At 54.4% G+C, this 26,637-nt stretch overlaps 11 protein-coding genes across 11 annotated transcripts; 5 read left to right on the top strand and 6 right to left on the bottom strand.

The window, feature by feature from the left end:
- Positions 1 to 828: 828 nt before the first annotated feature.
- CPAR01_09323 (uncharacterized protein) lies at positions 829 to 2,683 on the top strand (the record flags this gene model as incomplete). Its single annotated transcript, XM_060493588.1, has 5 exons — positions 829 to 904; positions 974 to 1,336; positions 1,391 to 1,513; positions 1,566 to 1,624; positions 1,676 to 2,683. The coding sequence occupies 5 exons, from the start codon at positions 829 to 831 to the stop codon at positions 2,681 to 2,683; spliced, it is 1,629 nt and encodes a 542-aa protein (XP_060347718.1).
- A 733-nt stretch (positions 2,684 to 3,416) lies between these two features.
- CPAR01_09322 (fungal tRNA ligase adenylyltransferase) lies at positions 3,417 to 5,945 on the bottom strand (the record flags this gene model as incomplete). Its single annotated transcript, XM_060493587.1, has 2 exons — positions 3,417 to 3,668; positions 3,723 to 5,945. 2 exons carry the CDS (start codon positions 5,943 to 5,945, stop codon positions 3,417 to 3,419), a joined length of 2,475 nt encoding a protein of 824 aa, XP_060347717.1.
- Positions 5,946 to 6,962: 1,017 nt separating this feature from the next.
- Positions 6,963 to 7,658, top strand: CPAR01_09321 (ankyrin repeat protein; the record flags this gene model as incomplete). The annotated part of the gene is made up of 1 exon (XM_060493586.1): positions 6,963 to 7,658. One exon carries the CDS (start codon positions 6,963 to 6,965, stop codon positions 7,656 to 7,658), a length of 696 nt encoding a protein of 231 aa, XP_060347716.1.
- A 50-nt stretch (positions 7,659 to 7,708) lies between these two features.
- Positions 7,709 to 9,044, bottom strand: CPAR01_09320 (ribonuclease P 40kDa subunit; the record flags this gene model as incomplete). Its single annotated transcript, XM_060493585.1, has 5 exons — positions 7,709 to 8,205; positions 8,267 to 8,395; positions 8,457 to 8,621; positions 8,677 to 8,821; positions 8,901 to 9,044. The coding sequence occupies 5 exons, from the start codon at positions 9,042 to 9,044 to the stop codon at positions 7,709 to 7,711; spliced, it is 1,080 nt and encodes a 359-aa protein (XP_060347715.1).
- Positions 9,045 to 9,678: 634 nt separating this feature from the next.
- CPAR01_09319 (uncharacterized protein) lies at positions 9,679 to 11,511 on the top strand (the record flags this gene model as incomplete). Its single annotated transcript, XM_060493584.1, has 3 exons — positions 9,679 to 9,792; positions 10,097 to 11,243; positions 11,351 to 11,511. 3 exons carry the CDS (start codon positions 9,679 to 9,681, stop codon positions 11,509 to 11,511), a joined length of 1,422 nt encoding a protein of 473 aa, XP_060347714.1.
- A 406-nt stretch (positions 11,512 to 11,917) lies between these two features.
- On the bottom strand, positions 11,918 to 13,242 carry CPAR01_09318 (vacuolar import and degradation protein; the record flags this gene model as incomplete). The annotated part of the gene is made up of 4 exons (XM_060493583.1): positions 11,918 to 11,984; positions 12,052 to 12,409; positions 12,471 to 12,621; positions 12,679 to 13,242. The coding sequence occupies 4 exons, from the start codon at positions 13,240 to 13,242 to the stop codon at positions 11,918 to 11,920; spliced, it is 1,140 nt and encodes a 379-aa protein (XP_060347713.1).
- A 353-nt stretch (positions 13,243 to 13,595) lies between these two features.
- On the bottom strand, positions 13,596 to 14,480 carry CPAR01_09317 (uncharacterized protein; the record flags this gene model as incomplete). Its single annotated transcript, XM_060493582.1, has 2 exons — positions 13,596 to 13,888; positions 14,219 to 14,480. 2 exons carry the CDS (start codon positions 14,478 to 14,480, stop codon positions 13,596 to 13,598), a joined length of 555 nt encoding a protein of 184 aa, XP_060347712.1.
- Positions 14,481 to 17,461: 2,981 nt separating this feature from the next.
- Positions 17,462 to 18,325, bottom strand: CPAR01_09316 (mago nashi; the record flags this gene model as incomplete). The annotated part of the gene is made up of 6 exons (XM_060493581.1): positions 17,462 to 17,602; positions 17,664 to 17,751; positions 17,806 to 17,869; positions 17,924 to 18,019; positions 18,085 to 18,122; positions 18,177 to 18,325. The coding sequence occupies 6 exons, from the start codon at positions 18,323 to 18,325 to the stop codon at positions 17,462 to 17,464; spliced, it is 576 nt and encodes a 191-aa protein (XP_060347711.1).
- A 618-nt stretch (positions 18,326 to 18,943) lies between these two features.
- CPAR01_09315 (uncharacterized protein) lies at positions 18,944 to 21,990 on the top strand (the record flags this gene model as incomplete). Its single annotated transcript, XM_060493580.1, has 4 exons — positions 18,944 to 19,248; positions 19,310 to 19,730; positions 19,784 to 21,779; positions 21,842 to 21,990. 4 exons carry the CDS (start codon positions 18,944 to 18,946, stop codon positions 21,988 to 21,990), a joined length of 2,871 nt encoding a protein of 956 aa, XP_060347710.1.
- A 1,054-nt stretch (positions 21,991 to 23,044) lies between these two features.
- On the bottom strand, positions 23,045 to 24,186 carry CPAR01_09314 (ubiquitin domain-containing protein; the record flags this gene model as incomplete). Its single annotated transcript, XM_060493579.1, has 3 exons — positions 23,045 to 23,167; positions 23,239 to 24,009; positions 24,064 to 24,186. 3 exons carry the CDS (start codon positions 24,184 to 24,186, stop codon positions 23,045 to 23,047), a joined length of 1,017 nt encoding a protein of 338 aa, XP_060347709.1.
- Positions 24,187 to 25,357: 1,171 nt separating this feature from the next.
- CPAR01_09313 (uncharacterized protein) lies at positions 25,358 to 25,762 on the top strand (the record flags this gene model as incomplete). Its single annotated transcript, XM_060493578.1, has 1 exon — positions 25,358 to 25,762. One exon carries the CDS (start codon positions 25,358 to 25,360, stop codon positions 25,760 to 25,762), a length of 405 nt encoding a protein of 134 aa, XP_060347708.1.
- Between the last annotated feature and the right edge of the window lie 875 nt (positions 25,763 to 26,637).

The following is a 26,637-nucleotide window of genomic DNA, read 5'->3' as shown; positions in this document are numbered from 1 at the left end:
GGGCAGGTGCACCATGCAATAAGTTTACGAAAGAGAAGGAGCTCCTCGCTCGTCACTCCTTTGGCCGCGGCAAGTGCTTCTTGAACCAGGCAGGTGCGACTTATATGTAGGTATGGCAATGCACCTTACCCAGGAAGGCACCGAAGGCAAGGTGTAGAAAGTACGTATCCCGTATGTACGGATACGTAGGTAGGTAGGTATTGTACAACCGCCCGCTCCTTCCTCCATCCACAAGGCCTCGAATGCCATGGCCACCGCAGCAACGGGACGAGAGAGATGAGATGCATCCACGGGGAAGGCACCCAAGGCGCCCAAGGTCACAAATGCAGCCACAATTTCCCCCAAATCGTACCTCAGCGCAGTGACGTGATGGATTCCTACCGTGAATTAGATCATCCGTGGTCCATTGGGTGAGAATTGACGCTTCAAGCTTGACGCTTGCCTTCCTTTGGTTGACCCCAAGGCCCCTTCCTCACTTGTGCTCCGTAGGTAGTCTGTACGCCTCCCATCTCCTCCCTGTCGTCAACCTGCCCGCCTATTGCCTGCACCTGCACCTCCACATTCATCTAGGTTCCCCGTCCACATTGCGTCTACCTACGTCTCCCCCCTGCACACAAGCACGTAGCTTGCCATCCCGCCTCCCGTCGACACAACAAAAACCACCTACACCCTTGGCAACCTCTCCTCCGAGCTTGACCTTTCTGTTTCTTCCTCTCTACATCAACATCTCTGTGATTTCCTCATCTTCTCAGTTCTTTCCGGGCCTCTTTTTTTCGTGATACCCCCATCTCTGGCTCTTCATTGGAAGACTGATTGCAAATCAACATCATGCGTTTCCTCCCCGCCGTCCTGACGGCTCTGGCCGCCCAGGGCGCCATCGCGAGCTCTTGGTTCTCCAAGGCTGGTACGTCATATTCAGCATTCATCACTGTCTTGATTTGTTTGATATGAAACTGACAAATATCACTCTCAGCCTACAACAAGTGGCACGAGACCGAGCTTGAGCGCTGGCTGTCTGACCATGACATCCCCTACCCTACTCCCGCCGACCGCAAGGATCTCGAGAAGTTGATCGAGAACAACTGGAACGACTACGTTGTCTCACCCTACAACTCGTGGGATACCGACCGTCTTCAGAGCTACCTGAAGGCCAAGGGTCTCGAGACCGAGGGCGCCGCCAAGGCCAACAAGGAGTCTCTCGTCGCTCAGGTTCAGAGCTCTTGGTACGAGACGAGCGACCAGGCTCAGAACGCCTACCTCAGTGTCAAGGACTGGATCTTGGACAGCTGGACCGACAGCCAGCTCAAGGCCTTTGCCGACAAGCACGGCATTCCCGGTATGTTCACAGCAAATTTTGGTGCCACAAGTTTCCGAGACTGACATCATTCAGTCCCCCAGCCCCGCAACCGTGACAGCATCCTCCAGAAGGCCCGCGCCAACTACGAGACCATTGCCCAGAAGGCTGGCGAGACCGCCTCCTACCCTGGCAACTGGCTGTATGAGACCTGGTCCGGTATGTATTGATTCTCTGCCCACTGCTTTTCCCACGCTAATCTCATGTGCAGAGTCTGACTTCAAGGAATGGCTTGATACCCATGGATTCCCCGCTCCCCAGGTCACCAACGTGAGTACAACGAAAATGCCCGCGCACTGCCCATGTGCTAACTCTACACAGCGCGATAAGCTGATTGCCTCTGTTCGCCGCAACTCCCGTCTTGCTTCCCTCAAGGCTCAGGAGCAGGCCGCGAGCGCTTCCGCATCTGCTCAGCAGGCCTATGCCACTCTCACCGACATGGTCATTGACGCCTGGAGCGAGTCTCAGCTCAAGGAATTTGCTGACAAGAACGGCATCCCTGTTCCCCAAGGCACCAAGACCAACGAGCTGAGAGCTCTCGTTCGCAAGCACCGTGCTGACTTCCTTAACTCCAACATTGCTGGCAAGGCTAACAGTGCTTTTGGTGCTGCCACCTCCAACGTCAACCAGGCTGCTGCCAAGGCCACCGATGCTGCCTCTAACGCTGCTACCGAGGCCTTCAATGAGGCTGTTGGTACTTGGTCTGAGAGCCGTCTTAAGGGTTACCTCGACTCCCGTGGCGTTCCCGTTCCCCAGGGATCTAAGACTGATGAGCTCCGTGCCCTTGTTCGCAAGAACCAGCACAAGGCCGCCACTGGCTGGAGCGCCTGGACATACGATGATCTCTCCACCGAGAACCTCCGCAAGTACCTTGCTTCCAGCAGTGACGCTGCCGTCAAGAATGTTGCCGACAAGAAGGACGCTACTCGCGATGAGCTTGTCAACGCTGCTCAGTCTGCTTACAGCTCCGCCTCTTCTGCCGGTGGTACTTCCTATGCCTCCGTCACCAGCTACCTGTCTCAGGCCACCGACACGGTCAAGTCCAATTTCTTTGACACATGGAGCGAGAGCGAGCTCAAGAGCTACCTTGACAGCTACGGTGTCAACGTTCCCCAGGGATCCACTGTCAACGAGCTCCGCGCCTACGCCCGCAAGCAGTACACGTACTTCAAGTACGGTACCTCAACTCCTTCCGAGACTCTCTTCGCTAAGGTCGCAGAGAATGTCAAGGACACCTGGAACTGGGTTTCCAACCAGATCGGTCTTGGTGCTGATGCCGCTCAGAAGAAGGCCGTCGAGTCCAAGGAAAAGGTCAAGCAGGAGCTGTAAATGCTCTTCCCACTTGCTAATTGATACCCATCTCGTATGACGATGGAACTAGTGACTCACCTGAGTCACGCTGATGACGGATGACAAAATTTGGGTTTTCGGCTTGCTTTGTTAACGACTTTTGCTTTGGGAATTACCATGGTTCGGAGGGGATACCTTCAAGCCCAGGGTAACAAAGGTGATGAACGCCGCACGTTCATCGAGTCTTTCCCTTGGGCCAGGTCTGTACACTATTCATTTAGTAATGAGCCATGAAATTAAGCATTCAAAGTACTATCAATGACAGGACTGTGATGAGACCATGATAGGAACGTGTCACGCTGATGCTTTTAAACCGCCCCCCTCACATTTGATAGGTCTTCATGCATTGCGGCCTCGTGAAACAAGCATGCTCCACGTTGGCTAAAACGAATCGATAAGTAATAATGTCTGAGTCGTTTCCCGCCTCGCGATGAGATACTGGCGATCAACCCATATGGTTCGACGTACAATGGCATAATACATCACTTGATACTGAGATAGCCCGTAAAAGTAAACCTCAAAGGGGAGTTGGTCAAATAAGGACTATCCACGATGTAGACCTTAACTAACGGTCAAGACTGAAACTTTTGGTATTTAAAAGCACTTCTCACGAATCCTCTTCATTTGCCCTTTCTTTTTTGGGTACGCCTCTTCGCAATGCGAACTCTCACAAAGTCACCAAATCTCACCTCCAAATGTTGTCATACCCGCATTACCTTGAGAGAACGCCCCGGACGACTCCCTCCAGGTTGGGCTTGTTATCAAAGACGACTTCCTGGATCCCCGTCTCGCCGCCGGTGCCCTTGTCCAGCCAGCGGGCGAGGAGGTCGTTGCTCTCCTTTGGCTTGACGGCGTCGTCGCGGGTGCCGACGGTGATGTGGGCGACGTTGTTTGTGCACTTCCACTGGCCTGTCGGGTCGACTAGGCGGACGACCATTGCCATGACGCGGTCGTCAAAGACCACCTATACGAGAGTCAGTCAGTCTGTAGATGGAAAATCAGAAGGAGTTCTGCTTACCCGCTCGAGCTCGACGGAGCACTCGCCCAAGGGGCGGATGTTGGCCTGGTCCTGGGTACCATTTTCCTTTTCCGCCTCGGCGAATAGGGCGAGGTACTTTGACCACAGCTCCGCGTTGTCCTTTGAACTGGCGCGGTGCATGAGCGTGACGTGAAATTTGGGCTGGACGCGGCGGGTCTGGTGAAGCTGCTTGTAGAAGCGGGAGGTGGAGGCGTCAACCTTGTTGAAGGCGCCGTCGAGGACGCCGCGGACTTCTTGGGACTGCACCTCGACGGACATGTACTCAAGAGGCTTCTTCTTCTTCGGCTTGGGACCCGCCTGCTGCTGGCCCTGCTTGTCCTTACGGGGACCGCGGTCCGGAATGTTGTGCTTGAACTCGGGCTTGTACTCAATAAAGGCGGACTGGATGGCTTTGTCGAGCTGCTCGGCGGAGGGGACCTCGGAGACGAGGTTAGGGTACATGCGGTGTAGCTCGGTGATGACCTTCTCGAGGTTCTCGCGGCTGCCGGCGGTGGGGTCGAGGTTGATGACGTTGTCGAAGCCATCGTCGGGTGGAGAGAAGGCGGTCAGCGGCTCGAAGCGGCTGATGAAGCCTTCCATGACGCCGAGGAACTTTGACGCGTCGGTGGCGGCGTGGATGGTCTGGTGGTTATCGCCGCGGGCAATGACACGCTCCTGGGTGATACGCCGGACCTCGTCGACGTTGGAGTTGTCGTGGGCGAAGTAGAGAGCCACAAGGCGGGCCGTCTGGTGCTGGACCTTTACATCGGTGATGATCTGCTTGCGCTCATGCTTCTGGGCATTGTTGCGGTCGCCGATAACGACGGGATGATCTTTGAGGAGGTCGAGAATGGCCTTTGTGAAGCGAGGCGGCCGGCCCTTGCCTGAGATATTGTCGTTCTGCACGTGGCCCCAGTTGAATAGCTGCTGTAGGGCGACGGCGATAGTAGTCTTGCCGCAGCCGATGGTGGCAATGGGGCACAGGATCACGTCTCCGGTGACATCTGCGTTAACGTTGTTGGGTCCATCCTCGAGCTCGAGATTAGCGGCGTCGGAGCCCTTCATGTTCTTGTAGGCGAGGAAGTCGTTGCGGAGAGCGATGATACCGTGGTTTTGCTGGTAGAGCTGGGCGAGCTTGGGGTCCGCCTGAAGGCGCCGGCGGGCGTAAAGGAGGTACTCCTCGGTGATCTTGATGTGCTTCTTGTAGCGGGGCGGCTTTCCGGAGATCATTGCTTTTGTGCACTCGCGCCATTGGCGGTACATCAGATAGGGCTCCTCAAACTTGTACTTGAAGAACCAGTCGCGGTAGGGAACAGACTCCGGGTTGTGACTCTCCTTGCAGCGGATTACGAATCCCTCAACGTCGCGGTCGCCGTAGGCGCCCGTCTCTGCCACCTCCTCGAGAAACTTCTTGACCTCGTTGACATCGTCCATGACGATCAAGCCGACATTCTTGAAGCCCCAGTCGTTGCCGAAACTCTGAACGAGGGCGCTGGGGTAGGTGGCAAACTCGGGGAGATTCAAGTTGATGCCGTGGATGTAGAGGCCGGCTTTGTCCGGACCGTACTCGAGGATGTGCTCCTCAAAGGAGTCGTCGCAGAGTTCGGCCACAGCAGTGGCATTCCGGTCCCGGAGCTCCCTGGCCAAGTCCTCTTTTGTCTTTCCCAGGGCAGTGAGCTGCTTCTCAATCATGCGCTCTCCGGCAGTAGCATGGCTAAGCTCGGCGTCGGCCCTATCACCTGTAGAGTGCTTGCTGCATACCAGCAGCGTACCATCCTCCAAGCCGGAAATGAAGATGATGCAGCCGTTCTCCTTGAGGGTGAGCTCGTAGGGGCCCTTTGTTCTCGGGATGATGTTTTCCCACTTTGTCTCATTGACCTCGCCGACGTTGAAGAACTTGTCGTAGCCTCGCGTCACAATCTCATGCTCGTTTCGGCGGTTTCTTGCTGTAAAGAGACCTCTGGCGTAGGTGGGCAGGCCTCTCTTCTTGTAGTCCCATTCCTGCATTTTCCAGGAGTCGACAGTAACACCATCCTGGGAGTTCTTGACGTCGAAAGACGTCTTCTTGCAGGAGAAGCCACCGCCCTTTGACTTTGCAAACTTGTTGTAGGCCTTTGCGTCGTTTAGGGCGTGAACCATCTCTGAGACCTTTCCGGCGTCCTGAGCAACGTAGGGGACCTTAGGCATGACTGCCTCGGCATTCATCGCGTTTGCTGTCGCCATTGTTGTGGTAAAGGGTTTGTTGAAAGTGAGGGGGGATTGTCTAGAAGCGAAGAAAAGTGCCCTTCGGGCAATGAACATGGAAAAGACGACAAGGAACGACGCTTGTGCTGTCCCTTTCTCTGTTGAAAAAGGACAAGAGACAAGTTGTGTGAAGATGATCTCACTTGACCGTTCGGCCTGTGAGGGTGAGATATTCGTTTGTTTTGTAGTACTTGAGAATAGGATGTAAGCCTAATCCTTGACTAACAACCTTGGAAAAGTAGACACTGAGGTACCTTAGGTCGAGTAGGTACAGACCGCAGCAAACGCAGTACAGGAGGTGAGTCACTGTTAACTGCCTCGTTTGGGCAACGGACGAGAGAAAGTTCCAACCTGGGGGGGTCTCGATCAAGCGGCCTCAGCTCAAAATATTGGCGTGTGGCTAAGTCACACCTTGAAAGAACTCGAGAGGAAGACAACCTAAGAGAAGCAGAGAAGTAGAGAAACAGAGTCCTCAAAGCACTGCAAGTTGAACTCTCAGAAGACGTCGGTAGTCACGCCGGGGGAAGGAGGCCAATCGACGGGAAATGGCGTGGTGGTTTGTGCCTTCCTTAGGTTACCTGGTGTGCCTTGCGCTTTCCACATTGGGGTGCGGTGGTCCATTGGGCAGGCGCGATGGATAAGCGCCACTGCCACCAACGTCGTGGGATTCTTCGGGGGGGCACTGGGGCTTGGAGGGGCACAGCACAGCTCCCAAAGGGCCAAAGTCCCAGGGCCTCCAACCCCCACCAACACCCGACCACTGCAGCTTACCTCATCCAGTCTAGGTAGGCGGTAAGGATCATCTTTGGAGGGGTCAATGAACTTTCCATTGTGTGCGTCACGCCGGGAGCTCCCCTCATCCGGCAGAAAATTTCCAACAAGCAAAGACAGCAACATAACACTGTTGGACGAAAACCAATTTGGCCTCAAATTTCCCGACCCAAGAGTTTTCCTGCAAGTTTTATTTCCAAGCCAATACCTTTGACCAAACCAACCATGGCTCCCAATCCCTACCTCTTGGCCGCCGACAACCCGGACGCCCTGCTTACCCTCCTCCGCGAGAACCCCGCCATCGCCTCCGGCCAGGATGAGCACGGCTACTCCCTCGTCCACGCCGCCGCGAGCTATAACCACCTCGAGCTCCTCCGCGCCCTGATCCGCGAATTCAACGTCAACGTCGACATCAAGGACGAAGACGAGGAGACTGCGCTCTTTGTCGTCGAGACCGTTGCTGCTGCCAAGTGCCTGGTTGAAGAGCTTGGTGCCGACATCAACGCCAAGGGCGCCGACGGCATCACCGCCAGCCAAAAGATTGAGGGCGAGGGAGACTACCCCGAGATCGCCGAGTACCTGCAGGGCATCGAGACACAGAGAAGCGCCTCTGCCGCCGCTGCTGCTAAGGCTGCCGCTCCTACTTCTACCACCACCACCGCCACCACCGATACCGCTGCCCCGCCCATCGACATGCCGCCCGTCCCCGAAGGTCTCGCCGTGACGCTCGGCACCATGGATCAAGCTGAGGAAGTCCCCGCCGAAGTCGACCCCGAGTTCAAGCGCCGGATAGAGCAGCTGGCCGAGAGGGAGGACTTCCACACCGCCACGGGCCAAGCCGAGCTACGCCGCCTCGTCGAGGATGCCGTCCTCGGTCAGGACCTGGGTGATGAGCGCAGTGTGCGTCAGAAGCAAGGTTAAAAAGAAGTTGAAGAGAGAAGAAAAGCATTCTGTTTATGTTTAATAACTGGCTATTCATCACCTTTGACTTCCCAAAATAGGTAATGGCCAAGCGATTCGGGCGGCCGGAAGAATGCGACTTCGGTGCTGTCGCCCGTCATGCCCTTTGAAAAGGACGTCGCGCTTAGCGAAAACCAGGTGCGTGACGGCAAGGCGACGAGGGCGTTGATGAGGACGCTGCGCACCCAGTGCGAGGCGAAGAAGCCTTGCCACGAGATCTTACACACGTTTGCGTGTGACGGCGTGTCCGGGTCCCCGGGGACCTGGTAGCGTGAGAGGTACGGGTCGATGGTGTCCCCTGTCTTGACGCGGGGGCTCTGCAGACGGATGAGAGACAGCCACTCGTACGTCTCTGTCGCAAAGTCTTCGAGGCCCGGTCTGTCGCCGTTTTGGATGATATCCAAGGGTAGTGATAGCGGTGGTGTCTGGACCTGGAAGTCGGGTGCGACGGATGGCTCGCACGTGTATCTTGTTGGAAAATATTGGTCCAGCGGATCTGGTGATGGTGCTGAGGAGATTTATGTCAGAGTAGGCACCCGAGACAGGATAAGCTTGGGTGAATAACTTACTAGTGGTCGCCGCGTTGCAGAATAGCCACGTCATGGGCGTGTTGAGAACATTCTTGCAAGCGTACACCAACCTATCGAAGCCCTTTTTGCCAGGGAACATGGCCGGGTCTCGCAACTGGTAGCTCACAACTTGAAGGTCGTTAGTTTCGAAGAGTGCCGTGCTGCAATGTGAAATGTTCATCTTGCTCACCCCATCGCGGCTTCAAGCCCCTCTTCCCCTTGACACCGTGAGGTTTTCCAACAAGACCGGCACGCTCGTACGTTTCCTTGTCGAGGTACATGGTCAACAGGCCCTCGCGAAGCGAGAATACATTTTCAACGTTTGTCCTGCCCTCCGAGAGCATGAGGATGTTGCCTACATAAAATCAGTACCCACGCGACATCACACTCTGCGATGAAGTTGTATCTACCTCTCTTAATGTACTCATTGAAGAACCCGCCGTCCAGAACCTGGCCGAGGGTCATGATGACGCGGTGGAACATCGGTGCTGGGAGCTCTTCGACGAGCTTCTGGCGGACTAGCTCGAAGCACTCTTGCGGTAGGACGAGGTCGACCTTTTGAGATGTTAGTTAAAGGTCTAGTCATAGAGTAGGTTTGTCAAGGTTTCGGTTTCAATGGTTCAAAAAGACAAACCTTGTAGTTGAATCCTTGTCCCAGGATAGGCGCCCACGGCTTCCCCTTTGTCGGCAGCTGCTTGGGCTCAATGTGAGGCATGGTGCCGTATGTGACGAAACATTTTGGAGATTGGTAGACGCTAGGCGTCGGGAATGAGAGCATTTTCCCTGGAGAAGCACTTTTACCAAGTTGGTTGATTTGCGTTGAAGTTGGCACCAATGATCAGGGCGTGTAAGTTGGTCGTGATATTGAGTGAGTGAGACGAGAGCTTGACCGCGGATTCGAGAATTGCATATTGGAGCGGTCTCCTTGTGTCCACGGTAGGCGTCGATAGAGTACACTAGAGATCCACTCAATTATCTCTGATCGCTGATGATTGGTTCAATAGGGCGTGTGCGCATCCGAATGACTCTGCGCCCAGAAAATCATCTTTTCGAGTCAGCGGGATGAGAGGCACTGCGCAAACGTTTCTTCCATACAGCACCAGAAAAAAAGGGAACTCTTGACATGACTACAGGGTAATCCAAGACCTTTCAGATCTATGAGTAGCAAGACTTCTTGTTTCTTTCTTCTTTCTCTGGGTTGTGCCAGTGCTAATACCAAACACCGTCGCCAATAAGCCTCCGGAGCGCAAGAGAATAAAAAAAACGAGGGGCATTTTTCACCCCGCGCTTGCGCCAGGATTTTCCAACGGGCTGCCCCTCCTCACCCACCCAGTCGACCTGAGTCTCATGAGAGAGGACCCTAAGACACCCTCGATCAGATCACCATCTAGGACGCCAAAGTCATCTTCGTAATGGAGTTCCTCGTCCGCTTCTCCCAGGCCCACGAGTCCTTTCGGCTCCCTGAGCTGCAGGCTCTCGCCGATTTGGAGGGCATCGACATGAAGGTTGTGGAGTACAGCCTAGATGTGAGTCTTGAAATCTACCAGTTTTATATGGCATACATGGCAACTTCATTTGTTTTCACTATTATTCAACACGATTCTTGGCTCATGCACAATGAGAAATTACACACAACGTTGTAATCTGCATAAGCTCATCATATGTCGTTTTGCTCGTACTTTACCCTCATCTCTCAACTCACCAGATATGGCGTCTCTCACCATAACCTGCCCCTGATGAGAGCCTCACCACCAACAGCACAAGATCCCAATCCAACACTCATCTCTCACCTCACCTAACATTTCACAAACAAATGCTAACATCAACTAGTCTCCCTTCTGCATCATCGCCCTTCCCTCAATCGACCTCGCCCCCCGCCTCGTAGCCCGCTCCCTCCTAACCCAATCCATCCACCTCCTCCTCGCCTCAGCCCCAACCCACGACGCCATCCACCCCATCCTCAAATCCCAACTCGCCTCCCCGTCACCAACAACCTTCGACTGGTCCGCCGTCAGCTCCTCAACCTTTAAATTCTCCCTAGACACATACCAATCCTCCCGCCCCCACGCCTCCTTCGTCTCCCTCATAAACGGATACAAATACCTCCCCCTCCACGGCGCAATCGACCTCAAGACCCCCGAGCTGCACCTCACAATTTTCGAAGACTGGGACCTCCGCGGCACAGAGGGACCCAAACGCGTCCACCTAGCCCGCTTCCTCGCCACGGGAGCACGCTCTCTTTCCCTGAAATATGATCTAAAGAAACGGGGGTACATCAGTACCACGTCAATGGACTCGGAGCTCGCGCTGGTGACAGCCAACCTCGCGCACGCGGCTCCCGGGAAGCTATTTTACGACCCATTTGTCGGGACGGGGTCGTTCCCCGTTGCGTGTGCGCATTTTGGAGCGCTTGGGTTCGGGAGCGATATTGACGGGCGAGCGATTCGTGGGAGCGGAGGGGAGAAGAGCGTGAAGGGGAACTTCGCGCAATATGGGCTTTCGGAGCGTATTGGCGAGTTCTGGACGGCAGATTTGACCAACTCACCGGTGAGGAGGGTGAGGTGGCTTGATGGTATTGTGTGTGATCCGCCGTATGGTGTAAGAGAAGGGTTGAGGGTATTGGGGTGTCGCGATCCGGAGAAGACGCCGTGGGTTGTCGAGGCAGGAAAACAGCGGTATAAGTTGGTGACCCCTTTCCCTCAATCTGCCCTCTTTCACCCTTTGCCGTCTTACCATGATGGACGAGGAATCAACAATGCTGACAACACCAGGTCGGGAGACTTCATCGCCCCCAAGAAACCATACAGCTTCCTCGCCATGCTCGACGACATCCTCGAATTCGCCTCCGAGACCCTCGTTGACGGCGGCCGCCTCTCCTTCTGGATGCCAACCGCCAACGACGAGGACCAGGAGATCCCCACACCGCAACACCCACGCCTCGACATTGTCGTCACATGCGTACAACCGTTCAACAAATGTGAGTTGTTTTCCATCGTTAAATACCTGCCTACTCGAGCTCCATCCCTCCATCCATAGTCATTGTTCCCAACCCAGGCTACCACAGTCATGCTGACTCCCAAATAGGGTCCCGTCGACTCATCACATACCGGCGCATCCCCGACAACCAGGTAGACCCGGAAAGGCTGGCGGCCTACAAACGCACATTCGTAGCAGGAACAACAGCAGATGAGTTGAACCCCTTCCGACGGGGTTACTTCACAAAGTTTGAAAAAGAAGAAGCCTGATAGAAGAAGAAACCAAGAGAAAAAAAAAAGGACATGTACAGCAAATACCCAGCCCCCTTCTTTGATGATGCCATGACCGTTTGCCCGATAAGAAATAATAATGATAATACCATGCGTTTCTCTTTCTTCTGTACGTGTCGTGATCCCCCCCTCCCTTAAATCGCTTGGCCTTGGAACATGTCCATCCTCATACCCAAGGCGTACCATGGCTTGGTCATTTGATATCATTTGCACAAAAGAAAAAAGACAACAAGAATAAGACATGCGTGCGTCCAGCCAGACATACTCCCGCAGTCTGCAGGCGCTCGCGCACGCACACACCGAATAGAGTTGGGCGTCGCGCTCGTGCCTCCTGCACCCTTTCCCACCTCCCTCTTCCCTTCTTTCCTTGATCTGGTGTCTGATCTCATCTGAATTCCATGGCGCCGAAGCAGCCCCTATCCTCCACGTGCTTGAGCTCAAGCTGCTGAAACCTGGCAAAAATTGTTAGCTAAACAACTAAATCCAAAAAGGTTGTGGGAGGGCATTGTCGGCACGTACTTTTCGCTTTTCGAGTGAAAGTAGATTCCACTCACTTCACCCTTGACCTGGTTGAAGCAGATATAGTAGAAGCCCTCAAAGCTGGCTCCGGAAATCGTGCGTACGCGGTGGTCAGGGACGAGGAAATGCTCCTTCCAACGCATGAAAATGTTCTCCCTTTGCGCAACATCACGGATCACCACCGGGCCCTTGCGCGCCTGCTTCTGGAGAGGGCGGAAGGCGTTGAACTTGCCCCAATGGCTGAGATCGATCTTGTCCGTGGCGCCCCAGCTCTCGTGGCCGGTGATGAAGCTGTATTTGGTGCCAATGATTTCGCCCTCAAAGTATGTCGTCAATGTGGGGTGGTCCTCGGTGAGGCCTGCAGACACAGAGTTTAGCAACGGGTTACACGATGAGCGGGGAAGCTAGTTGTTGCGTACCTTGGATTCGCAGGTAGCCGCATAAAAACGACTCCCGAAGATCGACGTGCTTGATTTCGACCTGCACATCATATACCTGCCGCTCAGATTGTTGCGTTCCGTGGAACTTGCTCCCTGGGCGAAGATATGAAGATGCCGTGGATGGAATAATCTGCCGAGGCGTTTTGTTAGTCACTGGCGCGCTAGGCTGCATCGTTTGGGCACGTACCCGCATGTTGGAAAAGTCAGAACCCATGGACGGCGCCATGAGCTCCTCTTCCCACACATCGTCGACATCAAGTTCCATGCCCTTGCTGTCTTCGTGTTGGACCGAAGTCGGCGATAGCCTGGGATCGTGCCGCCTCGCGCCATCTGGCCGCGACGTCCTTTGTCTGTTACCGGCCATGTGCGCCTCTTCGTCAGACTCGGCATGCTTGAAAGACTCCATATCGGCCGCCGGTGACGAGTTGGCGGTGTCGCCCGACTGCGGCCTCGGCGACATGGTAGTGGATCTTGAGGATGAGACGGCAGATGTGGGCTCGTCGTCGAGTATGACCTCTGTGCTCATGCCCTCGGCTTGTGGCATTGGAGCGCTGACGGGGGCAGGTGACGAGTCGTCGTCCATGGGGTCGTCGTGATGGGGATCCATCTGGGGAGGGGCCTGATTTGCATCGGTGGGCGGCCGCCAGCTGCGTTGTGGAGATCTTGAGCTGCTATCTTCAGGACATGTCGAGAAGCTGTGTGATCGGGGCGAATGAGGATCGGGAGGAGGGTTGGAGGATGGAGTTGGCATGTTGGGCGTCGAAGTCGGGGTCGTGTGTCGTCGTCGAGGACGGCGGTGGATGTCGAAGTCGGGCGATGGGGTCGGTCGCGTCGACGGGGAACGGGTGCGGGTTTACCGCCGGCAGGGGGTCGAGGGCTCCGCAATGATGGCAGCAGGGGGAGCGACGGCGCTGCTGTAGAGTTGGCGATGTCGGTGACGGGCGGGAGAGGGTGCGATGTCGGTAATGGATGGTAGCTCGCCGCGAAATTTTGCGGTCGCGGGCTCGAAAGTCGAGATAAACTCAACTCGGTCGACGGGATGCGAGGAGGAGTAGAGTTGGGCCAGGCCACTTGTAGCAATCGGTGACTATGGGGCCGAATAAGTCACAGGCCTGCCAAGCGGAAGAAAGCGGTCGGGGGCAGCGAGAATGGTATTGGTCGAGAGAGAACACCACCCCAGAAGTCGACGAGGTACAACTTTGTAGGTAGCCGCGGAGTCGCAGGACGACGGTAAGTGGGTGAGTGAGGATGATTGGAGTTACGGTTCGCAGAGGATAAGCTGAGTGGTCGCAAAGCACGTCGCGGATGACGAAGCTTTTCTGGCTTTGAGGGGAATATCAAATGCAAAGTAGAAGCAACGGACGGATGACTGATGATGTGACGAAGACAAGGCGAGTCTGGGTCGTAGTATAGCAGAGGTGGGCGAGAGAGAGATATGGGAGGGTTGTCCACAGCAATACAGTGGCTGTATCCGTATGGACTGAAGAACCGGGCCAACAGCAATTGTAGCCAGCAACAAGGAACAGGACACAGCGACAGCGACGGGTAGAACTCAAGGCAAGGTAGAATAAGGTGGTGACTGGATGCAGCCAGCAGGACGGGAGGACGATGAAGTGACCAAGGCACGGGAAATGGGACCGGGGGGGGGTGACTATTAGGATGCGGGATTGGAGGAGGGAAGGCGTGGAAGGCGTGGTAAGGTTACCGTGGGTACAACGGGCATGTACTCCGGTAGCTTGAAGCCTTTTCACTGAGAGTGCGAGTGAGAGTGGGAGTGAGAGGGCGTGGCATGAGAGAGAATTGGGGGTGAGTCGTGACCGGGGAGGCACTGGGACGGACGGGGGACCCGCGGAGAAGACGAGGGATGGGACGGGATGACCTGTACCCAGTAGGTGACTGAAGTGAGCGATGATGCTGGCCGAGGTCTTTTACTTTGCTCGATTGTTCATACAAGATAGCTTTTGCAGAGTTTACTGGAGAATTGTTCATAGGTATGCAGACTGTACAGAGTGAAAGTTGTGAGATGAGTACAATGTCTCGACTGAATCCATCACACACCACCAGTCAATTGCATTACATTTTATCTGTAGACAATCTGATAACACATGAATTGGGTGTCAGCAACCAAAGGGGGTGAGACGAAATGCGGGAGAATGAGGGCGGGCAGGTGCTGCAGTCAATGCATTGCAGCCGATGACGCCTGTGTCCCCGCCTTCTGTTCGCGGCCTGAATGCATATTGCTCACTCGTCCAGCTACTATGACTATACATAAGAGAGAGTGCCCCAATTACCTCAGTTAATCAGCTAAGAGAAGTGAAAGAAAAAGAAGGGACGTGTGAGACGCGGGGACACCTCAATCTGCGTCGTTTACCGCTAGCCACGTTGGAAGGGTCTTCCCGGCCTGTGCCATTTTCTGCGCTGTCAAGCCCTGCGCCGCCCTCATTTTCCTTCTCTCCGCTACGCCGCCGCCGCTGTAGAGTGAAGCTTGTCGGCTGTCCCTCTCTCTCTCGCTCTCTCTTGCACGCACTAACTAACAAGTTGTCACTGCCACGCCACGGAGCTACGGTAATCGTGGGTAGCTTAGCGTGGAAGGCGTGGTTTATCTCCAACTGTCATAGCCGTCACTCCTACGAACCGACTTCCTGTCGCTTCTGGCGTCCCACGCGTTGGCTCATGGCGTACGCTAACAAAAACTTTGGTCCCTTAGCGGGCTGGCGAGTAACTGGCTGGCAGCTAAATGGCCATTCGCTCGGTGGCTCGTGTTAGACGAACTGCTGGGCTGCAAGCGTCGCAAAAGGAAGGCACTTAACCACTTTACTCACGTTGACAGCGACCACAGGCGCGATTGGCGGATGTACAGCGTCCCTTTTCTAGCAACTTATGTCATACCTATAATTCGTCAACAGCCGTACATCCCTACTTCCAGAGTACTCACTGGCACTCACTCACTCATTCACTCATCCAGGGTACTCACTCACATACTTAACCCACACATACCTCCCATAACGTCCCAAACACGACAATGGCACGCGACAGCAACGCGATACAGCCCTGTAGTCTTGCGCTATATGCCCTGAAGGATTCACCAAGCTGCCACTGCTGCTCCTCAAGTATCCCCTTTGGATACCTCTCAAACATAAACACCCCATGAGTTGAACTTTTAGGGGTCAAGGCTCACTCATCGGGCTTGCGGACTTTACTCTGCGCCCGCTCTCAAGCAAGTACTTTCCAAGGGCACAGCACCAAGAGCCTCAGATGGCGGGGGACGGAGGCTTCGGCAGGGCGCTGAAATCCAAAGAGTTGGAGAAAACGGGCACAGACTGGGGTCAAACTCTGTGCTCTTGCAGCCTCTTTCCTGCACTCCAAGCCCTCAGACACTGTCAAAGCACTCTCACTCCCCTCTCCGTCATTCATCCCACTTGCTGTGTACACGCCATATTCTCATTCTGTGTATCTCCCCTTAGGTTGGCGTTGGACGCGCATAGGTACCCCTCGCAGGAACTGCTCCCACAAAATACGATGTGCTCATTAACTAATTAGCTTAAAGAGAAGCCATGCTCTCAACTTGGGTTACAGACTGTCGTCTCGCCTCTTTAACTCTATGCCCCTCACTCTCACCGGGCCTTACACTCGGTGACTCAAGAGTTGAATCTCCAGGTTTTCCAGACTCTCCAGAGACTAGAAGAAAGCTCACCTTACCCGCCCCATCTCCACAGTCTAAGCCTCAGCCTCATGTTGAAGAAAGGGCTGTGCCAATTGACACTCACCCTATTCATCTATCCCTAACCTTACACTTTCAGTATTCGGTCATAACGTCCGACCCAGCAGCTCCCTGTCACCACCCGTGATTCCCTTTTGGGACTCGCGTTCTTCATTGCACTGTTGATACTGTCTGTGAGTACGGGTTCTCCCAGTCTCACCTTACATTGGTGAACTCACCTTCCTCCCGGGCCTTTGTAATACTTCACCCCTTCTTAGGTGAGGAGCTTGGGTCAGCTTTCGCGTTTGGTATGCTCAATGGCATGTGTCTCTAGTTGCAAACAAGTAGCCATCATACACATTCATCGCATAAAAGACAATCTGGGATCGGCGTCGCCGTTCAACGCCGCATCGTCGAATTTTACACCCTCCTTCCATGCTGCCTCTTTTGGCGCGATCCGAACCCCAGGTACCGGCTTCTTCCCGTCACGCCTCAACGGCCCTTTACCCTGCTGGGCTCTGTCCATCATTCAGTATGGTTGGCCCGAGGAAAGACACGACTGTTGGTCCCAGCTCGAGGTGCTCTGTAACGCGCCTTTGCCTGGTATAAATGCGCCGTTGTGAAAAGACTGACTCGAACTGTGGCATCGTCTGCGAACCCGCACTACCTGCATCCCCGAACCAAGCGCGGCGTCCCATGAAGACAAAACTGGCCGAACAATAAGTGTGCCATTCTTTTGACAGCGGGCCACATGCCACTTGGAAAATTAAACTCGTCTTCGTCTCTCAGTCGTGTTAACATCATCATCACTCAATCTCAAAATACCATCAGAATAGGGGGCGCGTGCGTGCATCAATAGTGAAAACCGTATCTCGTTATTTTCCCCTCACATCACATGACCAGTAGCCATGCAGTCTGGTGTTCCCGAGTCTGACCTCGTATGAGGGACGACCAACAGGGCTGTCTAATTTCCCGCCTGCCCGTTTGTCCGTTCGCCAGCTCGTCGTCTGAGCTGAAGGGCCCAAGACCCCTCCTCCATGCACCCGACTTGCAGCATCATGCATTTTTTTCTAGAAAAAAAAAGGTCGTTCCGCAGGTCACATGCGGGCTAATTCGTCATGGTACGTCCTCGTGGTCGGCTTGTAGCGTTCTTGCACGAGAGGAGGAGAACAGATGCGGGCCCAGTTCTCAGGGGTATCTCCAAGTGTTTTGTCGTTTGCCGCCTAAATTAGTCTGACGCCTTCTTCAACTTCTTCGATGTGTCCCCCTTCTAGATGGGCTTAATCTTGAAGTGCAGCGCGATCAAGCTGAACACCAGCGCCTTCAGATCCTGCACCAAGTAGTAGAAGACGCGCAGGCCTTCAGGGTCGGCAGACTCTGTCACGTCAACCAGTGAGCCGATCTTGGCCGTCTGTTCGAAACACGTCAGTCAGCCCGAAGCTCCAAGTCCAACAAAGTCGCTTTCAACCCACCTCAAAGGAGATGTGGTCGTTGCCCAGCCGAATTTCCAACTCCTGACGTCCGTCCTTGTTCTTTTGTGGCCACTTCGAGTCATCTTCCCTTCACCCTGTATGTCAGCGTATCTCCAGGGTCGGTTGATTTTGGGTATCCCACTTCAGAATCTCGCTCGTCTTGATGATGCGCTTGATCTCGTCGACAATGAGAGCGCTGACGCACACTAGATGTTGCCATTAGTGATGCTCGTTTAAGTATTAGGGGAAAGGCGCCGTACTCTCTTTGCGGATCAGACTGTCATTTCGGTAGTTGGAGTTGTTCGCATAACGCGCGACTGCGCTACGTCCATCGCCAACGACGCGGAAGTCGAACTCTGGTAGAAAGAACGTCAGAAGGTTACTCGAAGAACCGGATAGTGGGGTTGGGATTCGGTGTTACCCAAGAACTCGTGTCCGAATCGCCCAGAGTGACCGGAGCTACATCTCAATTAGCATTTATTCATAACACGGTGTAAAGCTCTGGCTACATACTAGTAGCGGAGGTAGAACTGATCGTTGGGGGCCGCCATTGTGACAACAGTGTTGGCGACAATTGGCAATGTCAGTGAAATGTCACGGCTGGTGTCTTCGAGCTGCAAGGCTGGAGATGGGAATGCAAGGAAAAGCGGGATGGTCCCCATCGAGTCCAGCCTAGCCCGCGGTGCCTCGCCGGTAGGGTAGCGGGGTCCGATCCGACATGGTCCAAGCTTCCTCCAGTCGCCAATGGAGAGCTCTTGGCCGCCAAGGGAGGCTCTTATCAGTTAATCCGTTCCGTCTCCGTTTTTTGCGCAAGGCGGCAAGGGGTCAAGTCCCATTAAAACCTGAATCACGTGTGATTACCTAAGTAAGTGACACCTGTCCGGCGCTGGTGCCCAGGGACAGATATTCACGAAATGGAGGCCAGAGTGTGAGAGAGAGCCCAGCTACCGAGCCGTATGTCGGAACTTATTGCTTTCAACACAGCACAACAAGGCGACGCATGACTACCTAGGACTCGTGTGGAAGAGGACAGTCTCGCTGGATGGCCTAATGTTCGTCTTATTCCCCAATCCCGTCAAGTTTGGTCACTTTGGGCTGTGAACTCGCAGCGATAGACAGCTTCCCTTAGCTAACACGTATTCCACCCCCGTCCCTAGACCGTCCAATCCCCACCGCCCAGCTTCGATACATCCCACTCGAACACCCCGAACTCCCCCTTGAACACGTCCTCAACCACAGCGCCGGCACCTCGCCAGCAACATCACACCGCACCCGCCACGATGGCCTCCTTTCTGGAAAATGCGTACAGCTTGGTGCACCAGGACAATGCCGCCGACGTTCCCTCCCTCTCGGACCTGCGCACGCAGCTCGAGAAGGGCACCGACGAGAGCAAAGTCGAGACCATGAAGCGCATTCTCACGATCATGCTCAATGGCGATCCCATGCCCAACTTGCTCATGCACATCATCCGATTCGTCATGCCCTCGAAGCACAAGGCTCTGAAGAAGCTATTGTACTTTTACTATGAGATTTGCCCCAAGCTCGACTCCAATGGCAAGCTGAAGCAAGAAATGATCTTGGTCTGGTTCGTGGCTGGCTTGTTCGTTCCCTTCGCAGCTGCACCCCTGCTGACACTCTGGCCTTAGCAACGGTATCAGAAACGACTTGCAGCACCCCAACGAGTACATCCGGGGAAACACTCTTCGCTTCTTGTGCAAGCTTAGAGAAGCCGAGCTCATCGAGCCTCTCCTCTCCTCCGCCAGACAATGTCTCGAGCACCGCCACGCCTACGTGCGCAAGAACGCCGTCTTTGCGGTTTCCTCCATCTACACACACTCCGCCAGCCTGATTCCCGATGCCTCAGAGCTCATTGCCACATTCCTCGAATCCGAGAACGATCCCACATGCAAGCGCAACGCTTTCGCTGCGCTGGCCTCTATCGACCACGAGAAGGCACTGCTCTACCTGAGCACGGTATTTGAGGGTATCCCGAACGCAGAAGAGCTGTTGCAGCTTGTTGAGCTCGAGTTCATCCGCAAGGATGCCGTCCAGAACTCTCAGAACAAGGTAACGAGAACCGAGAACGGACATTGCCTTGTCGCACATCTGACTTTGATTAGGCACGGTATCTCAGACTCATTTTCGACCTCCTCGAAGCCAACACCTCGACCGTCGTATACGAAGCCGCTTCCTCATTAACCGCCCTCACAAACAACCCTGTCGCCGTCAAGGCCGCGGCCGCCAAGTTCATCGAGCTCAGCATCAAGGAGGCCGATAACAATGTCAAGCTCATCGTGCTTGACCGGGTTGATCAACTGCGGAAAAAGAACGAGGGTATTCTGGACGACTTGGTTATGGAGATCCTACGCGTTCTTTCCAGCCCCGATATTGATGTCAGACGCAAGGCTCTGGATATTGCTCTCGAGATGGTGTCAAGCAAGAATGTCGAGGAGGTTGTCCTGCTGCTTAAGAAGGAGCTCTCCAAGACTGTCGACCAGGAGTACGAGAAGAACACCGAGTACCGCCAGCTCCTCATCCACACCATCCACCAGTGCGCCATCAAGTTCTCAGAGGTTGCCGCTAGCGTCGTCGACCTGCTCATGGACTTCATCGCCGACTTCAATAACACTTCAGCCGTCGATGTCATCAACTTCGTCAAGGAGGTCGTGGAGAAGTTCCCCAAGCTGCGGAAGCCGATCGTCCAGAGGCTAGTTGCTACCCTCAGCGAGGTGCGTGCCGGGAAGGTGTACAGAGGTATCATGTGGATCATAGGAGAATACTCCCTGGAGGAGCGCGACATTCGGGATGCATGGAAGAGCATTCGTGCCAGCCTCGGCGAGATCCCGATTCTCGCTTCGGAACAACGACTTCTGGACGGCGATAGCGAAGAAGAGAACAAGGAGCAGGTCAACGGACACTCAAAGCCCGCAGCACCTACCGGCTCCCGTAAGGTTCTTGCCGATGGAACGTACGCGACCGAGACCGCCCTTACCAGCCAGTCTGCTGTTGCTGCCAAGCTGGAGGCTGTCAAGGCTGCCCAGAAGCCTCCTCTGCGCCAGCTCATTCTCGACGGCGACTACTACCTCGCAACCGTTCTCTCCGCCACCCTCGTCAAGTTGGTTATGCGCCACGCAGAGATCTCTGCCGAGTCAGCGCGCACCAATGCTCTCCGCGGTGAGGCCATGCTTATCATGATCTCCATCATCCGCGTCGGCCAGTCGCAATTCGTCAAGGCCCCCATTGATGAGGACTCGGTTGACCGCATCATGTCTTGCGTCCGCTCGCTCGCCGAGTTCGCCCAGAACAAGGAGCTCGAGACTGTCTACCTCGACGACACCCGCAAGGCGTTCAGAGCGATGGTCCAGGCCGAGGAGAAGAAGAAGGCCGCCAAGGAGGCCGTTGAGAAGGCCAAGACGGCCATCCAGGTTGACGATGTCGTTCAGATCCGCCAGCTCTCGAAGAAGAATGCTAGCGATGGTCTGGACGAGATCGAGGTTGACCTGGAGCGCGCAACAGGTGGAGAGGCCACCGCCGAGGATCTGTCGTCTAAGCTCAGCCGTGTGGTGCAGCTTACCGGTTTCTCCGACCCTGTTTATGCCGAGGCCTACGTCAAGGTTCACCAGTTCGACATCGTTCTGGACGTCCTTCTGGTCAACCAGACGATGGAGACGCTGCAGAATCTCTCCGTCGAGTTTGCCACTCTCGGTGACTTGAAGGTCGTCGAGCGGCCGACGACACAAAACCTGGGACCTCATGACTTCCACAACGTGCAGTGCACAATCAAGGTGTCCTCTACGGACACTGGTGTCATCTTTGGCAACGTTGTCTACGACGGTGCTCACTCAACGGATACAAACGTCGTCATTCTCAACGACCTTCATGTGGACATTATGGACTACATCCAGCCGGCAACATGTACCGAGACACAGTTCCGCACGATGTGGACCGAGTTTGAGTGGGAGAATAAGGTCAACATCAACTCCAAGGCCAAGTCTCTGCGCGATTTCCTCGAGCAGCTGATGGCGGCGACCAACATGAACTGCTTGACCCCCGAGGCCAGCATGAAGGGCGACTGCCAGTTCCTGAGTGCCAACCTGTACGCTCGCAGTGTATTTGGTAAGTTTACTTTCCCTGGTTCATTGATATTCGCAGCATTTGTAAGCTAATACGATTTCTAGGCGAGGATGCTCTGGCCAACTTGAGTATCGAGAAGGAAGGCGAAGACGGACCGATTACTGGCTTCGTCAGAATAAGAAGCAGATCGCAGGGTCTGGCCCTGAGCTTGGGATCCCTCAAGGGTCTCAATAAGATTGGCTCAGCGGCATAAGAGACCTGATAAAGGGGATGAAAGGCTATATACGGAGACTTGCGGTTTGTTCCCCTGGCTATCTGAGGCCCACTATGGCTACAGGTGTAATGAAGAGCCAGGAAAGAGACACAAGTGTTGAGTTTTCGATGGTGTATGCCGGGGAAAAGTAAATCATGTGGTGGTGGTAGTGGCTGGCTTGTCGACAGCGTCGAGTTGAGTTGAAATGGGAATGAACAAGGGGGCGTGGGGGTTGAGAAGGAGAGACTCCCCTCTCCTCTTCTTATCTCTTTGAGGTTAGAGTAAAAAGTGCAGCCCGGTCAGGCGTCATGAGTAGGTAGAAATGAGATGTTCTTGATGTTCAACAAATGGTCTTTTTCCTGCACGCAAATTTGGGTGGGCATGTATGATCGTGTGCATGAGGTGTTCAAAGTCCAAAGAGATCATCGTCTCTACTTGCCTCTCCTAAATCACACGAGGAAAACAGGCATTGCAACACATAAAAAGGCTGAACAGATCTTGAGTAATTATTGGTATTGTACCTCTCCGCAGTGACAGCCACTCATCGCTGCCCTACACCTTGGAGAAAGGCTCGCTTGTCGAATGATCGTAATGACCGCTATTAACAACTAAGAAGAGAAAGAACCAAAACATCTGTGAAGTGCTCATGATGGGAAAAACGAACGCCTGCAATGAATTGCTGACCAACTTCTTTTGTGAGGCAGTGGGTTTCCATCCTCCGGAACGCCTGATCGACTATAATGGAATATTAAAAAAGAGTCCCGCACCATAATGAAAGGGGGTATTTATCCAGACTGAGGAAAGCCAGACCAAAGGAAAATTCATGTCGAGGTGTGTACCCAACCAAATCGAATCGAATGTGATCGGGGTGGCGCCATGCCTGCAGCCGTGTTGCGTACGCCATGGCGATGTGCGTTGTGTTTGTCGTCGTTCTTTACTGAGGAGAAGAGTGTAGGCCGCGTTGCATGTCTTGAGACGACGTTCTCAGTCGGCGAACCCATGCCGTCTTAAGCCAAATGGGCGCATATCTGTCCGCCTGCGATTCTCGACGATGCTATCTGTCGAAAACGAGGGCGTTGACCACATGACCCTCTGCCCAGCCCTGTTCAGCGAGGGAGAGATTGTCCTTAAGGATCTTGCCCATATAGGCGATACGAATCTTTTTGGTGCTAGCGAGCTGGGAGCTTGTTAGATGATGTCCTCTCCAGGAAAATTAGGCTGAGGCAGAACTCAAGATATGTTACTTACTCCTGACTGCTCCTGGATCTTACGAGCAACAGTTTTGACGCTATCGCTCTTGACAAAGCTGACAGTGACATCGCGCGCAGTCTCGCTCAGGCGGGCTAGAACGGAGAGCTGATCCCGGGCGTTGACGACGGCCTTACCCTTCTCTTCTCTCCGGCGAACGTTGTCGTCCTCGTCCAGCTCCTCCGTAGTCTCCTCTCCTCCCGCGAGATCGTCCTTGAGGTCTCTAGTAGAGAGCGCTTCGTCGGCGCCATCAATCGTGGCATCGTCCTCTACCAAATTCGTGGGATCGGCGACAAGCCACTCAGACAGGGGATAGTAGTTGCCCAGTTGATCGTAGGCACCCTGAGCAAGATCACCCGTGGGAAGAGTGATCTCTGCCGCATTAAGAATGCCTTGCGCTGTCGCAAGACCATCGGTGCCGTCGTCAGCGGCACCCTGGCTGACGGGGTCCCAGATAACCTCGAGGGCTGCGCGCAAAGACTGCCAGACTTCTGGGCGGCCAGTAACGCGGGTGTCAAAGAAGTCTCTTCGCTCGCGGTCTATTGCGACACGGGTCCAGGCGCGACCCTTAGAAGCCCAGACGTGGCGGCGCAGAGGCTTGTTGATGTGCTTGTCGAGAGGCATACTAGAGTGGCGGCCCCGACGGCGACCGGAGGAGGTCTGTGTTGTTTCGGCAGGAGAGTCATCGTCGCGATGAACGGAGGCGGGCGCAGAGTTGATAGCTCTCGCGGAGCCCGTGTTGGTCGGACCCGGGTAGGGAGCGTTAGAGCCCTGGGGGCGGGAGAGACAGCAGCCCTATGCAAGAAGGATCGTCAGTCTGAGAACATGCGGGAGGTGGTCGGACGAGGTATGCAGGTATTGGCAGGAAGAGCGCTTGGGCGTATCGGAGTAGTGTCCGACGGCGGTATCATACAGAGACGAGAGGGAGAGGAAGTAAATATTTACCATATTGTCAACGCCTTCAGATGGAGGATGGGGTGTTCGGTTCTGTGTTGGCGAGGGAGATTGATTCTAGCAAGCTGATGCGTCTCGTGCCATTGCCCAGGTTGTGATTTGCGGCGTGTTGGTGATAATCAAGTGTCGCCGTTGACCTCGAGATGAAAGACGAGTCAAGACAAGCTTCGGCTAGCTGTACTGAACAAAGATGTCAAAAGGTTGGCGGGAACTAATTAGTGGCTTTGCCGTAGAGAGGTCGGGTGGTGAAAACGGGGGCGATGTTGAAAGAGGAGAGGAAACGAGTATGGGCTGTTGGAGGGTCTAGACCCTTGTGTCGTTGACGTGACGATCTGACGCTGGTTGGTCGACGAGCTGCGGCTGTCGTGTATTAAAAAGGTGTGTGTGTGTGTCGTGTGTGTCGTGTTGGTCCCGGACGGAGCGTGGGGAGAGCGACGGGAAGTGGTGTAGCTGAAGTCAAGAAAGGTACGTATTCGAGGGGGAGGCGTTGCGAATGGAACGAGGGCAGAGTGAAGGTGGGTGGTGAGAGGCACAGAGCAGAGAGGAGCTCCTCAAAAACGTTACAGGCGGCAGAAGGAGGGCAGCAGAGGAGAAGATGAAAAGTGACGAGAGAAAGTGAGGGACTAGGACTGTGTTTGGGAGGGTGGGTGAGGCACCTGAGGTCCAGTGGTGACGAAAGGAAGGATTACTGCGAGAGGTAAGGTGGCAGGTGAGGTGAGTGGTGAGAGGTGAGATGGTGAAGGCAAGGTGAGTGTGGTGAGTGAGTCTCTCTTGGTACCTTATCGCTCACCTCTACGGATACCTAGGTAGGTACCCTAGTACATCTCGAGGTAAAAAATGGAAAGAATGCAGCAGATGATCAGTGGTTGCAGTTCCCCGGAAGAGGATATCAGCAGCAGGGATGGTGCTAGTCCAGGCTTGTCCAGTGGGTTGCCGCTGTGAGACGTCGAAATTGGGCTTGTTTTTCGCTTCCCGTCCGCTTCGCTTGCGAAGAGATAAGGCGAGAAAGCAGTGGACCTCGACTTTTCGTCCCTCTTCCCCCTTTGAGCATTCCTCTTTTAAGATCCGAGGTACCTTACCTTACCTTAAGGTACTCCGTACCTTGTGTATGATTTGAATGCACGCACCCGTGGGATATCTCTGGGTTCAGCATCCAAATCAAGACATGTTTTGCTCCTTCGAGTCTCCCGTTTGCACGTGGATTATCCTCTTTCAGAAATATTCGATAGACGCTAAGAGACAATGGATCGAGACATTGGATCGGCCCAGCCACATGGTTCTCTCTCCCCTAAGTGTCTCTCACATCCGTACAGACACACAAACTCCCTTCAGTGTCCACAGCTATTTTATTTCTGTAAGTCCAGCTCTTCAAGGTTTGGTCACAAGTGCCTTGGCGAGATCCATCCGAAAAGTCAGCCCAGCACAGGGTCCTCCCCAGCATTCCTCAGCCCACTCGCTTCATGCCGCAAGACTCCCCTCCATCGGCCTTCTTTTTCACCCTCGAGCTCTACATACACTACGATTGGCCCTCAGTGTTGGTTGTGAGGGGATCACTCCAAGGTTCTGCTGAGCCACCATGAACTGGACGCCTGATCAATAAACACGGACAGCGGCCAACTGCATACCGATGGCGTATAGCAGGCGCCTCTACCAGCACATCTCGATCACGCACGCGAGTTAGAGACACCATCCGTGAAGACAATTCACTAATCACTACCTTTTCCTAATAGTATTCGTAGAGGTCATAGCGGTGCTCAAATTGGCGCTTCTAGAATGGATATCGACCGGGGCCCGTCTCGTATTACACCAATTGAGACGCCATTGCCGAGATCCCGTTACCTGACTCCAGCGCCAATTTGGAAGTTTGCCTTAGTAGCACATAAGATCTGCGTCTCTATCGCAACACCAGATCTGACACCTCAATTTGCGTCCCAGGCTTAGATGCATTTCGTCGCGTCATGCCCCCTCCGACCTGACAATTAACATGTGCGCCGTGCACGAGTTGGACGTCAGTAAGGCCATGCTTTATGTCCCAATCCAGGGCATCCCCCCTTGGCGTCCCGAGTTGTCCGCCTCTTCAGACGAACCGGGCGCACCGGCCATCCCTGAAGATCCAAATTGTGGGCTCTTTGTAGGCTTGATGCTTCATCAACCCACGGAGCCTCCGTGTCATGCCGTCTCGGCACCTGACCCAGTCTTGCTTGCCCGCTGTCTCCCGGTATCCTCGATCTGGGCCCATTTTTGAAGCCAGACTTCCGTCCGTACCTATCAGCAAGGTTGGAGGTAAGCTCTGTAAAAGCCCGATGCCGATGACGTTGGCATCTTTCGTCATTGACGGCTCCTTGACTTCCACAAATCCCGCTACCGCCGACAGTATGTGGCACTTCGCGGCTAGCATCGAATTGGTATCCGACCTTCCGACAAACCAGAAGCTAGAAACGCGAT

The sequence above is a fragment of the Colletotrichum paranaense genome (assembly GCF_030867605.1).
Source record: "Colletotrichum paranaense strain IMI 384185 chromosome Unknown Scaffold_7.1, whole genome shotgun sequence".
Classification (NCBI taxonomy): Eukaryota; Fungi; Ascomycota; class Sordariomycetes; order Glomerellales; family Glomerellaceae; genus Colletotrichum; species Colletotrichum paranaense.
The sequence above is the reverse complement of the archived record's forward strand: the minus strand, read 5'-3'. Positions and strand labels throughout refer to the sequence as shown.